Source organism: Corvus kubaryi, unplaced genomic scaffold, assembly GCF_017639235.1.
Source record: "Corvus kubaryi isolate FWS band 111438036 unplaced genomic scaffold, C.kubaryi_AGA036_p1.0 split3-37344, whole genome shotgun sequence".
Classification (NCBI taxonomy): domain Eukaryota; kingdom Metazoa; phylum Chordata; class Aves; order Passeriformes; family Corvidae; genus Corvus; species Corvus kubaryi.
Window position 1 is genome coordinate 886,752 of NW_024582088.1, and position 13,359 is coordinate 900,110.

General features: G+C 53.2%; 2 protein-coding genes across 5 annotated transcripts in view; one reads left to right on the forward strand and one right to left on the reverse strand.

The window, feature by feature from the left end:
- CASP9 (caspase 9) overlaps positions 1-307 on the reverse strand; it is an 8,895-nt gene extending 8,588 nt beyond the window's left edge. For 3 of the 4 annotated variants that reach the window (XR_006014025.1, XM_042015867.1, XM_042015866.1), the window contains exon 1: positions 1-307. This exon is cut by the window's left edge and continues 226 nt beyond it. The gene's annotated coding sequence lies outside the window, so the exon portion shown is untranslated. The other variant, XM_042015868.1, reaches the window with a different exon arrangement.
- A 2,214-nt stretch (positions 308-2,521) lies between these two features.
- DNAJC16 (DnaJ heat shock protein family (Hsp40) member C16) lies at positions 2,522-13,243 on the forward strand. Its single transcript, XM_042015820.1, has 14 exons — positions 2,522-2,717; positions 3,906-3,972; positions 4,845-5,175; positions 5,422-5,606; positions 6,760-6,864; positions 7,458-7,616; positions 7,971-8,101; positions 8,335-8,518; positions 8,692-8,874; positions 9,095-9,171; positions 9,411-9,491; positions 9,578-9,676; positions 10,117-10,287; positions 10,697-13,243. Exons 1-14 carry the CDS (start codon positions 2,557-2,559, stop codon positions 11,091-11,093), a joined length of 2,331 nt encoding a protein of 776 aa, XP_041871754.1. The 5' UTR covers positions 2,522-2,556; the 3' UTR covers positions 11,094-13,243.
- The last annotated feature ends 116 nt before the right edge of the window (positions 13,244-13,359 follow it).

Here is a 13,359-nt window from a genome sequence, read left to right on the forward strand (position 1 = left end):
GCTCAATCCCCGGAACCACCGCCGGTCTCTTCCCGGAGCCGCCGCTCTGTCCCGGAGCCGCTGCCGGTCTCTTCCCGGAGCCGCCGCTCAATCCCCGGAGCCGCTGCCGGTCTCTTCCCGGAGCCGCCGCTCTGCCCCGGAACCACCGCTCGCTGCCCGGAAGCGCCGCCGCCTCAGAGTCCCAGAATCACACAGGGAGCCAGGCTGGAAGAGCCCTGGTGTGGTCCAGAAGGGTCATCCCAGAGCACACGAAACAGGATTCCGTCCTTTTGTGTTTTGGTGTTTTGTTTGTTTGCTTTTAAATACCTCCAGGGATGGGCACTCCACACCCTCTCTGGGCACTGTGTCACCCGCACAGCAAGAAGTTCTTCCTCACGTTCAGATAGAACTTCCTGTGCATCAGTTCCTGCCCGGTGCTCTGGTGCCGCTGCTGGCCCCCGGAGCAGAGCCTGGCCCTGCCCTGAGCCCGCCCTGCAGCCAGGGACACCCAGGGCTGAGGGCCCCTCTCAGCTGGGGCTCCTCTCGAGGCTGAGCAGCCCCAGCTCCCTCAGCCTGTCCTGGGCACGGGGATGCTCCAGGCCCTTCCTCACCTCCGCTGCCCCGGCTCCAGGAGCTCCCTGGCCCTGCTGTGCTGAGGAGCCCACGCTGGACACAGCACTCCAGGTGTGTCTCCCAGGGCTGGGCAGAGGGGCAGGGTCGCTCCCTGACCTGCTGCCAATGCTCCTCCCAGTGCACTGCAGGATCCCATTGGCCTCTTGGCCCCCAGGACACTCTGCTGGCTCCAGGACAGCTCGTTGGCCACAGGACCCCCAGGTGCTTTGCAGAGCTGCTCCAGCAGGTCACCCCCAGCCTGTGCTGGTATGTGGGGTTGTTCCTCCCCAGGGGCAGGACCTGCATCTGCCCTTGTTGAGCTTCATTAGGTTTCTCTCTGCCCAATTCTCCAGCCTCTCAAAGTCCTGCTGAATGGCAGCACAGCCTTCAAGGTGGATGAGGCACTCCCCCAGGCATGTCACCCAGTCCCCCAAACTTCAGGTGGATCAGCCACTTCCCCAGTTCCATATCATCACCAAACCTGCTGAGGGTACATTCCATAGCTCTGTCCAGGTTGTTGATAAACACGTTGAGTAAGACTGGACCCAGTATTCATCTTTGAGCAAGCCACTGAATGCAGACCTCCAACTGGATCATGGCTCTCTGAGCTCTGCCATCCAGGCAGCCCTTGATCCTCCTCATCACCCATTCGTCCAACCCATATTCCCTAAGCCAACTCTTGTGGGTTTCAGCTGAGCTGGAAATTCAGCACCACGCAGCTTGCTCAACTCCCCCCTTCTCTTCCCCTCCCACCCCAGTGGAATGGGAAGGAGAATCAAGGTAAAACTTGTATGTTGAAAAAAATAACAGTTTAATGATTGAAAATAAAGTAAAATACAGTAGTAATGTAGATTATAACAACAACAACAATAACAATAACAACAATAATAAAGAGGAAAACAAGTGATGCACGATGCAGTTTGCTCACCACCCACTGACTGATGTCAGACCCCCTTCCTGAACCCAGATCAGCTCCCTCCCAGTAACTCCCCCCAGTTTATACACTGGGCATTCTGTGGTGTGGAATATCCCTCTGGCCAGTTCGGGTCACCTGTCCCATCTGTGCTCCCTCCCAGTTTCCTTTGTGAACCTCCTCACTGTCAGAGCACGAGACAAGCAAAATGTCCTTGACTTTGGATAAACACGACTTAGCAAAAAACCAAAACAGAATCACAGAACGTGCTGAGTTGGAAGGCATCCACAGGGATCGTCGAGTCCAAGTCCCGGTCCTGCACAGGACACCCCAAGAGTCACATCATGTGCCCAAAAGTGTTGTCCAAGTGCTCCTTGAACTCACACAGACTCAGTGCTGTGACCACTGCCCTGGGGAGCCTGTTCAGTGCCTGACCACCCTCTGGAGGAAGAACCTTTTCCTAACATCCAACCTAAACCCCCCTGATACAACTTCAGGCCATTCCCTCGGGTCCTGTCACTGTCACCAGGGCAGAGATCAGTGCCTGTCTCTCCTTTTCCCCTCATGAGGAAGTTGTAACTGGGATGAGTCTCCCCTCAGTCTCCTCCAGGCTGAACAGAACAAGTGCCCTCAGCCGCTCCTCTTCCCCTCAAGGCCGTTCACCAACTTCACTGCCCTCCTTTGGACGCTTTCTACCACCTTAATAGCTTTCTTACATTGCGGTGCCCAAACCCACCCTCAGTACCCCGGGTGAGACCGCCCCAGCACAGAGCGGGACAATCCCCTCCCTGGCCCGATGCCCCTCAGGACACGGCTGGCGCTCCCGGCTGCCACCATTCCCATTCCGAACCCAACCCACGGCAGCGCCACAGCTTCTGGGCCGGCACGAACCCTCCGGCAGGGCCTCACCTCCGAGCACCCTCCCGCGCAGCCCCGCTTTCCCGGAAGGGCTCGGTCTCCATGGGGACGGCGGGCGGGCGCGCCGGAAGCGGCGGCGCTCGGTGCGGGAGGGCGGCCCGTCCGCTCCGTCCGCCCGCGGGCCGCGCCGCGCCATGGAGCCGGGCCGGGCCGGGCGCCTCCTGCTCCTCCTGCTGCTGCCGGCGCTGGGAGCGGCCGCGCTGGGGGAATTCGACCCGTACCGCGTGCTGGGGGTCGGCCGGAGCTCCAGCCAGGCCGACATCAAGAAGGCCTACAAGCGGCTCGCCCGGGAATGGTACGTGCTGCCCTTCCACCCCTCCGCCCGGCCCCGGGAGCGGGTCCCGGCGCCGGTTCGGTGACAGCGGCCGGCCCCGCGGCCGTGGTGGCAGGAGGCGCCTCGCCTGGCTGTGCTTCCTCGCAGGCCGGGAGTCAGCCTGAAACACGTAGATGCTCCGTGCCAGCGATCCGTGCTGTAAAGCCCTCGGGAGTCTGGCTGCGGGGGGGAGAAGTTCGCTCAGAGTCTGCTTACGCGGGGAGAAAGTTCTCCAGAATCAGGCTACAGGGGGAAAAGTTCTCCCACGATCTGGCTGGGGTGGGAGAGTTCTCCCAGAGTCTGCCTATGGGGGGAAGGTTCTTCTGGAATCTGGCTACGGAGGGAAAAGTTCTCCTGGAGTGTGTCTGTAGGGGGAAAATTCTCCCAGAGTCTGGCTACAGGAAAAAAGTTCTTCCGGAGTCTGGTTACAAAGGGAAAAAGTTCTCCCAGAATCAGGCTACAGCGAGAAATGTTCTCCCAGAGTCTGGCTGTGGGGGGAAAAGTTCTGCTGGAGTCTGGCTACAAAGGGAAAAAGTTCTCCCAGAGTCAAGTGACGGGGGGGAAAAGTTCTCTTGGAGTCTGGCTGTGGGGAGAAAAACTTCTACCTGGGAACTTCTCATACACGAGGGTTGAATCTCAGCTTGATACCTCGATGTCCGAGGGCAGTTCAGTCCCTGTGCTGTGGAAGGGAAATGTGTTGGATGCGCAAATGTCACGTCCCTCATGCAGGTGTTGTGTGGCGAGGGGCAGGCTTAAGGCATAGAAATAAAATGAGTAAAATTACCTGGAGCTTTTAGAGCCCATGTTGTTCTGTGTGAGACATCCCCGAGGCCATGGCAGGAGGTGATTTAAGGAAGAACCCGGTAGTTATGTAGGGCAGCAGCCAAGGGAGGCATTGCTATGAAGCAGACTCGCTCCGTGTCCGGGGCTCAGGCTGCTGGGGATGGGGCAGACAGAGGGACGGGCCCACGGGCACACAGCACACATCCCAGCGCTGCATTTTGGGATGGGGTTTGGGCAGAGACAGCGCGTGCTGGGTATAAATCTGATCTCAGCCTCAGGGATGTCACTGCACGCCCTCACTGCCCATGTCCTCCTCACCTCAAAACAGAGGCCGACAGCTCCCCATGCCCCCCCACTGACCCCTTTTCCTCTGGTTCTGCCCCTTAGGCACCCTGACAAAAACAAGGACCCAGGAGCAGAGGACAAATTCATCCAGATCAGCAAGGCCTATGAGGTAAGACATGCTTCCTGCAAACTCCTGCTATTGTTAACATTAAGCGATGTTATTTTATACGTGGCTTTGTGCTTTTCCTGTGTGTTTCTGTGTGGGAAAGGAGCTTGGCCCTGTGGAGGTGGACATGACCCACCCAAAAAGTTTGCTCAGCTTTGTTGACAAAGCCACTGGAGTCACCAGCATGGTTTCTGCTGCAAATACTTTGCTATGGGTCTGCCCTGTTTTTGCTAAAAAGCCTCAAGGAGGAAGGAGTGGGTATTCCCCAAGCCCTGCCCAGCTGGGCAGCATCTTGACTGTGTCACACATACATAAAAGCATTTTGGGGTGATGTAAGCAACGTTAATGATCACAGGGCTTTGGTCACTTCAAACTATTCTTAGCAGTAGTTATTTGCCTGTTGTTCTGGAAATTGGTTGCCCCAGTTTGTGGCAGCCAAGCCCATGGAAATCAAAATAAAACCTTATTTCCCTGTTAAAAAATGCAGTTTCTCTGCAGGGCTTTCTGGCTGCTCAGCGAAACTTTTGGCACTTTCTGAACCCTCCAGATTCAAAGAGAGACCAGCAAAAGCCATTCCAGAAAAGATCATTTGTGCTCAGAGCACAGGATGTTTAGACCCAAGGAGCTGTTGGTGACAGAAGAGGGTACAGCAGTCTGGATTTAGGGGCTCCTTTTCTTTGGACTTTGAGGGGTTTTTTACCCTTATTTACCACAGTGACCCTAGAGGGATGTGATGCTTCCTTCTTCCAAAATATTTATCCCTCTGACATGCAGCAAAGGCTGCACGTTCCTTACGTTGTATACTAAGGGATTACAGTCAGGGCAGTTCCCCCTCGTGGTTTCAGGCAATCATTTTTCCATCATTTGCTTTCCAGATTCTCTCCAATGAGGAAAAGAGGGCAAACTTTGATCGCTACGGAGATGCCGGGGAAAGCCAGGGCTTTGCTCAGCAGCATCATCGCCAGTTCCACCGCTTCCATGACGGCTTCTATTTTGATGAGTCCTTCTTCCATTTCCCTTTCAATTCGGAGAGGCGCGACACCTCCGACGAGAAGTATTTGCTCCACTTTTCCCACTACATCAATGAAATCGTGCCGGATAGTTTCAAGAAACCTTACCTCATTAAAATCACCTCAGACTGGTGCTTCAGCTGCATCCACATCGAGCCTGTGTGGAAGGAAGTTGCTCAGGAATTGGAGGCGCTGGGTAAGGATGAGGTTGTTGAGGTTGGATGTGTGTCTCCCTCGCCCAGTGAGGCTGCAGTGGTTGCCTTCAGGTTTGTGTGACCCAGTTTAAACCCTGTGGATTTCCTCAGGGATTTATGCTAATGGTTTCCCAAACATTCCTAACTCCAAAGTAGGGTGCTGGGCAAAGGAGCAGGTCGTCAGTTTTCCACTGTGCATTTGGCTTGCTGGGGATCTTTCAGGTGAACCCGGTGCTCTCCTTTTCCAGGAGCAGGAATCGGCGTTGTTCACGCGGGGTACGAACGGCGCCTCGCCCATCATCTGGGTGCCCACAGCACTCCGACCTTGCTGGGGCTCATTAACGGGAAAATAACCTTCTTCCACAACGCTGTCGTTCGGGAAAACCTGCGGCAGTTCGTGGAGAACCTTCTGCCAGGGAATCTTGTTGAAAAGGTAGGTTCTAGCAGGGGTGTCAGATGCTGCTTCTCCTCTCTGCCTGGAGATCCCTCTCTCCTTGGCTGTTTTGGTTGCTAATCTGTTTAATTCGGGCTCCAAGCTGATCTGTGTCACAAAGCTCCAAACCCTGGAGCTGTCAGAAGCGTCCCCACCCCACACTTCTCCTTGAAAAGGGCTGATCCTGCTACCACGTGGTCACACCAGTAATTCTAGTGCCAGCTGCCCCCAGCTGTGACACCCCACAGCTGGCAGGACTCTACCTAAGCTTTCCCTAGGACAGGAACCTGCTGGGTTTCACTTCCCTCCTCCTTTCTCAGCATTTCATCCAGCAGATTAGGGACCACTCACTGCCTCATAGGTCATGTCTGCCAAAACTCACTGACACAGAGTCCAGTTTGTTTTGTCCAGTTTTCTTTCAGACCTTTGAAACTGGAGCTGGCAACATGAGCCCTTTCACAGTCATAAATAAACCTCCTAACTGATAAAATATTCCTGTATTTCAGCCTTCTGGTGATTTTTGGCAGAGTCCTGAAATGCCCACCGCCGCTTTCAGTGCAATGGTGCTGGGTCAGCTCCCACAGCACTCTCACCTGCCTGGCCTCTGCTTTTGCCTTGTTCACCTCACCTCACCTCATTTTCCCTTGGGATCTTCACCAGGGGTCACTTTCCCCAACAGGCTCTTGACTCGTCCTCTGGGTATTGGAGTTATTTGACTCCTCTCCCCAAAAACAGGGTCTGTTTCCATTCTACAGTAAATGCAGCCATTTATGTCCTTTCTGAGAGGTATTACACCTGAAACAGAGCAGGTTTAATGGAGCTCACAGGTGCCTTTTAACCCTTGGCTTCCCACTTTATGTATATGTATAAAGAATACGGTCCCAACAAACAGGAGAAGAACAGTGCCATTGGCATTGACTTGGAATGGCATCGACAGAGGCTGCAATAACTAAGAGGGCTGAGGGAGGTCGAGTGTTGGTTTTAATTCATTCATTAATCAGGAATACCTGGTGGAAAGACCAGCCCACAGTCTACTTCCTTCAACACTGCGACAGCCCTTTCAGGCTCAGTCCTTGTTCAGACACCTCATTGCAGAGCGTTGCCGGTGTCTGACAGCTCAGAGGTTAAAATAACATTCCGGTTCTATCTAAAGATTACAGATAAAAACTACATCCACTTTCTGTCCGACTGGAAGAAGGACAACAAGCCCCACGTGCTGCTGTTCGATCACATGCCAGTTGTGCCCTTGTTATACAAGGTAATGTCACTTCTCTCACAGCGTTTTTGACTTGCTTATAAATCCAGATGTTCCAAAAGAAAACACACCCCTGCTGTGAGCAGAGGTGGCCTGATGCCTCCAGACACCACTGACTGGTTCTAGGAGAGGCAGGTGATTTGTGCTGGTTGGAAATGGCACAGCCAGGTGACCACCTTTGTTAGGAGTCTGTTTCTTTGTCCTGACACAGTTACCCTTCATGGGTGTGAAGGTGCAGGTGTGTTTCAGAGGTAGCAGTGACACAGGTGTACAGCCTTTGTTGGGAAAGACAGATGTTTGTGGCGTATCTAATTTGGGTTACTGAAAATCCCATTTCCTAAGAAGCCCCTGCTACCCTACAACACATCAGGCTGTAAATAAAGCTGTTGATTTGTTGAGGCTCCCGGCACAATGACTAAGAGGACACAAAATGTGGTTCAGTGAGGGAGAGGAAGGGCTTGTACCTCTCACAGCACATCCAATGGCATTCAAACAGCGAGATGTGTTCTTGGAGCAAAGAGTACACCACGGGCACTCAGGGGAGAAGATGCTCACTCTGTAACATAAACACGTGCTGGGGATTTCCTCCCTCCCAGCTGACGGCCTTTGCCTACCGAGATTACCTGTCCTTTGGGTACGTGTACATCGGACTCCGAGGCACTGAGGAGTTGTCCAGCCAGTACAACATCAATGTCTACACTCCCACCATGATGATCTTCAAGGAGCACATCGACCGGCCCGCTGATGTTGTGCAGGTATCGCTCAGAGCCCTCTCCAAGAGCTTAGGGAAAATGAGCACGGAGCTTTTCTGACCGAGCTGGCAATGAGAGGTTGGTCAGTGGTGCAGTTTGAAAGAAGAGTGTTTGTTCTCAGCTTAAACTCAGGCTTTGGAGGAGAAGGAGAGCGAGTGTTAGAAAAAGAGAAGCTTGGGGGACTCTAACCTGTTGGGGAGGGGGGACACATGTAACTTCCCAGTCTTGGGGCCTCTGAGCATCTTGGGTGATTGCACGGAGGACCACAAGGGCTGGCAGCCTTCCCCAGGAGCATCCAACAGCTTTCCCCTCCTCTTCCTGCTCAGTTCTGACTTCTGCTCTCTTTGTCCTTGCCAGGCACGAGAAATGAAGAAGCAGCTCATTGATGACTTCCTTTCCCAGAATAAGTTCCTCATGGTGGCCAGACTCACCAACCAGAGGCTGTTCCAGGAGCTGTGTCCTGTGAAGAAGTCTCACCGTCAGCGGAAGTAAGTGACACATCCTCCTCTTTTGTTTCCCAAGGCTCTGGGGCTGCTCCTAGAGTCACTTTTGGTTTGATTCTGAGGGAAAAGAGCAATGACTGCATTGGATCATGCCCAATATCCACACTGTCAGAGAGGTTTCTGGCTCATCAGGATTGTTCTGGCAAGAGGAAAGGGGTTGGTTATTCTCTCTCACCTCCAGACTGGCTCTTAATCCCCCATCTTGTTGTGTCACCCAGGCACTGTGTGGTCTTGCTTACCGGGGAAGGAGAGAAGTTTGCTGAGGCTTATGAGGCCTTTTTGACTTTTGCTGTGGCCAACACAAAAGACACTCTGAGGTTTGTGCACATCTACAGCGATCGGCAGCCGGAATTTGCAGAGGCCTTGCTGATGGATGAGGAGAAGTATCGTGGAAGATCAGCTGTGAGGGTTTCCTTTTATGTTTTTAATCCCTTCTTCTTTTAGCCTGTCATTTAATTGATGCTGTACCTTGATCTGACACCTAATTCTGGGCAGTGGTTTGAAATGAATCATCTGTCTAGAAAATAAAAAAGCCCCTTCCTCTCTGACATCTGCCATGCTCTTGGCTCATCCAGGTGGTCATTCTGGAGAGACGCAATAATGCAGGGAAAATTGCCTACAAAGCCTTGGAGGAGGCCTGGCAGGGCAGCAAAGAGGACAATTTCATCCTCCTGGATCTCCTGGACCAGCTGAGGACAGACCCCGGCCTTCTTTCATGGGAGACTGTCGTGGCAGACCTGAATGATGAGCTCGCTCCTGTAAGTGCACAGCCTTTCCAGATGCCTGACATCTGTGTTACCTTTGTGGACAGTCCCATTAAGGTTGTTCAAAGGCATTATTTATCTTTTAAAATACCAAGGCAAGGCTCTTAGAATATTTCTTGCTTATGGAAGGATGCTCGTGGCGTGCTCTGAACCTGTTGGGGCTCTTTATAGCAGTTTTGTCATTTGTTTTTTGCTTTTCATTCTTTTCGAGCAGATGTTCCTTGTCCGATGGTTCTACTCCACGCTGGACTACATCTCAGACTGCTGGGACAGTTTGTTTCACAGTAACTGGTACGGACTGGGCATCCATTGTTGGTTTTCACTGCTTCCCTGTCACCTTATTTTAAAACAGATGCAATTTTAGCCTCCTTTTGGACAGCACTCAAAAACTTGATGGTCTTTATGACCCAAGAAACAGGCTGAGTTTCTGGGGAAGGCACGCAGTGTTATCTGAGGTAGGCAGGAACTGAAATTGAGGCAGATAATGTGAACTCCCAGACCTGACTGCTGCTTGCACATCTTCCCCTCAGGCGAGAAATGATGCCACTCCTGTCCTTGCTCTTCTCCGCGCTCTTCATTCTCTTTGGCACCGTTATTGTTCAGGCTTTCAGGTGAGTGCACACCAAAATGCCCTCAGGGATAGCTCCTCAGTCCAACCCAAGGCCTTAAACACACACAAAATCACCTTCTTCTGCAGTGATTCGAGTGATACAAGGGACTCTCCACCCTCGGGGAAAGAAGAAACCGCTGCAAAGATGGAGAAGAACGACGCGAGCTTCAGCAAAGAGAGTAACAGGTTCCCTCTCTAACTTCTCCACAATGTTCTCTGCAGAAGCATTGCTCAGAGAGTACCTGTGCAGGGAGGATTAGTGGCAAGCAGAGAAGTGCTGAAGCTGCACAGACAGAGTGCAGTTGTTGTGTGGGGCAGAACAGGCACAGCAAGGCAGGAGGACCAGTGCACAGCCAGGACCCAGGCAGCAAGGACAGGGGGACACTAATCTGCTTATTAAACAACTCCCACCAAGTTTGCCCAAGACAGCATCCTCAGGGGATGGGTAAAGGTCTGACCCACTCGTTGAGGGAGATGCAAACCAAGCCATTGCACCAGTTACACTGGCTTTGGCTACAGGGCACAGCGATGGCTCGGCGTAACAGGCTGGTGAACACACTCACAGTTTCTCCATCCTCAGTTGCTCCCAGTCCCTTGCTTCCCTTTCACTGGTCTTTTTGTTGCAGCAGGATTCCCAAAAAGGGCTTTGTTGAGGTGACTGAGCTAACGGACATCAACTACACCAGTAACCTGGTGCGCCTGAGGCCGGGGCATATGAACGTCGTCTTGATCCTGTCCAACTCCACCAAAACCCCCCTGCTCCAGAAGTTCGCCCTGGAAGTCTACACGTTCACAGGGTAGGCTGGGCCCTCTCCTGGGTTTCTGTTGCTGTGTTAACCACTTGTATGATGCTGCTCTGCTGACACATGAGGAGCGGGATGAACTCCATTGCCAGGAATGAACGCTTCTGGCGAGCGAAGCGGCCTCTGCCCTCATCAGTGGCAATGAGCTACCAAAAACCGAGAGGCTGTTCCCAGCCAGATTTGGTGATGGTGGCCAGAGGAGTCAGGTGCTGGTGCCACTTTGGCTGTACCTGTGTTTTGACAAATAGAAAGCATGACAGTGCTGCATACACTGAGCTGAAAAAGGAGCTGCAGGAACACAGCACTGCCCCGCCCTTGTTGACAATTCCTTACCTGCCCAGCAGGAATCCAGCCGGGCTCAGGACATGTGCTAATCCCACTGCCTTCTCTGCTCTTCCCCCAGGAGCAGCTCTCTTCATTTCTCCTTCCTCAGCCTGGACAAGCACCGAGAGTGGCTGGAGTATCTGCTGGAGTTTGCGCAGGATGCGGCCCCCATCCCAAACCAGTATGACAAGCATTTCCTCGAGCGTGACTACACGGGCTATGTTCTGGCTCTGAACGGCCACAAGAAGTACTTCTGCCTCTTTAAGCCTCACAGATCAGGGGACGAGGGGGGAACCCTGGGATTGTGCGAGGATTACGATGCTTTACAACACACGGAAGCCAGAGGGAAACCCTCCTGCAGCCCAGGATCTAGATCCATTAAAAACAAATTACACAAATTGTCCTTTTGGATGGAACGCCTTCTAGAGGGTTCCTTACAGAGGTTCTATATCCCCTCGTGGCCAGCGCTAGACTGAGGGATTTTACAGAGGTTCTAAAGGACAAACTTTTTATGAAGATGACAAGGGACAGCTCTTTCCAGGAATACTCAAACAAGCGTGATGAATGGACCTTAGGTTTTAGATGAACTCTCCTGGGGCCGGCACCTAGAACACACCTCCCGCGTCCGGAGCCCAGGAGCGCAGCCAAGTGCACCCATGTGCCCTCCACCGCCCCGCCGTGCGTTTGGACGCCGTGCAACCGAAGAGCCAAGAAGTCTGTTTTGCCCTTCTCGTCCTGCCACATCTGCTTCCCGAGTCGCCCCCGTCCCATCTCTTGTTTTACCTCGGTTGAAGAAAGCCGTGACTTCCCTGGGTCTGGACCAGCCGCGGCCGGTGACGCAGGCCGGGTCACGGTTCTCCCTCCCCGTCCCCGTGTGCTTAGCCCATGGTGCATGGTGTAACTCTGGCAAGACCCTGCAGACCCTCCTCCAGGCCCTGCCCTTCTGAAAGGCCTCCTGTCACCAGGCAGTCGTACTCTCTCAGCTTTCCCCATGGTAAGTGATGCAGAATCCGGTCAGGACCACCTCCCTTGTAGCAAACCTTAGCTGGGACTCCCCCGTGTTGCGGGCTCGTGGGCGATCTGCATGTTTGATGCTCCTCGTGTCATGGTTCCACCTGCAGCTTCACCAGCTGAACCGTAACGGGGAGGGAAAGGGCACGGCCGTAAAATACTGTCAAAGTGTTGAGCCATTTAAATGTCACGTTGATTTTTCAGATGCCTTTTCTGCTTCTGTCGATTTTAGACAATGTATCCTAGAGCCATAACTTTACCCGCGTCCTCAGATTGTAGGCGTGAGCTGCTATGAGCCAGTAGAAGTGTAAAAATACGTAGCTGCCAGGGAGTCACTGGGGCTCCTTGCAAACACCCTTCCAGCTGTAGTACAAACCAACCTTCCTTTGTATCGAGGAACCTCATCCTTCAACGATTGTATTCTTGAAATGTTGCCCCAGAAGTGCTGTATCATCAGACCGTTGCGTGCGTGTGAAGCTCCTTTGGTTTAGTCGGGGGATTGAGATGTTGGGTTTCAGCCTCTCACCCGTTTCCTTCTTGCCCCACACCTCCATTTCTCCATGCTCAGGCTGCTCCCGTGGCTTTGCGTTTGTTTGCTTGGGTATTTCTTTTGTCTTTTGGAAGTAGTGGGGGTGTGTGAGGTTAGAACAGCTGCACAGCCCAGGGTTTGGATGATGCTTTGCTGTAGCGGTGCCCCAACGGCCACTTCCAGCACCACAGGGAAAGGGTGGCCCTGGGTAAGGCAGAGGCAGGACAAGCAGCAGCCTCATGGCTGCTGAATGCTCCTCGAGTGACCAAGTGAGGCAGCAGGGCTTCTCTTTGTGCCCAGGACTGAAATCCTGTGAGGTTTGTTCTTCCTTTTTGCTGTTCCGGGGCTGACACTGGCGCCTTCCATGGATCTGGAGCCCCGCAGCACCATCAGACTCCGGCACTGCCAAAGCACAGGGATGGGGGCCAGTGGCCTTCGCCACAGGGCTTGGAACACAGAGCACTCAGCAAGCACATGGTGTTAATGGCAGACTCAGCCCTTGCCACCTTAGTTACCATCTCAGCAGAGCAGCCAGTCAGTAGGAATAACCCCTGAGCTAGCTGCTGATCCCGCACAGAAGCCAGGAATGCTCCAGTCATTGCACTCCCTACATGCTCTAGTTGCTCCCAAAGCCTTGCCTCACCACATTTCCCCATCCTGGGAGCAGCCTGGCATGCTCCAACCCCCGAAGGTACCTCAGACCCCTGTAAAACATGCTTCAAATAAAGGCTGCGATGCTACAAACCGACCAGGTAAACAAACCGTGAGGTTAATTAATTCCAGCCCAGTTGATTCTGGGCTACAGAATGAGGCACTAAAGTAGAGGGAAGGAAGGAAGGTGAGGTCTTCTTCCTGCCCAGGAGCTCCTGTGAAGCTCCTGTGAAGGCGCACAGGCAGCGCTGACAGAGAGCAGAGGGGGAATGAAACACCAGCCTGATGCTTCTGGACTTTATTTCCACCTGGCTGGAGCAATCACCACAGCATTCCTGCACTTTTCCCACAGCTTGCCGTGCAGGATGTGGCTGGAATAGGTTTTAGCCCAGCAGAAGGCTCCACATAAGGTCTTCTTACACATTTGCAAAAGTAGAAGAATGCTCTCTGTGTCTCTGCTGCCTCTTCAGCTGGGCAGAAACAGGGAGAAAACCCTCGACTCATGATAAAAAGTGCCTATTTATGCTATAGCGAGGGAATTCAGCCCTGCC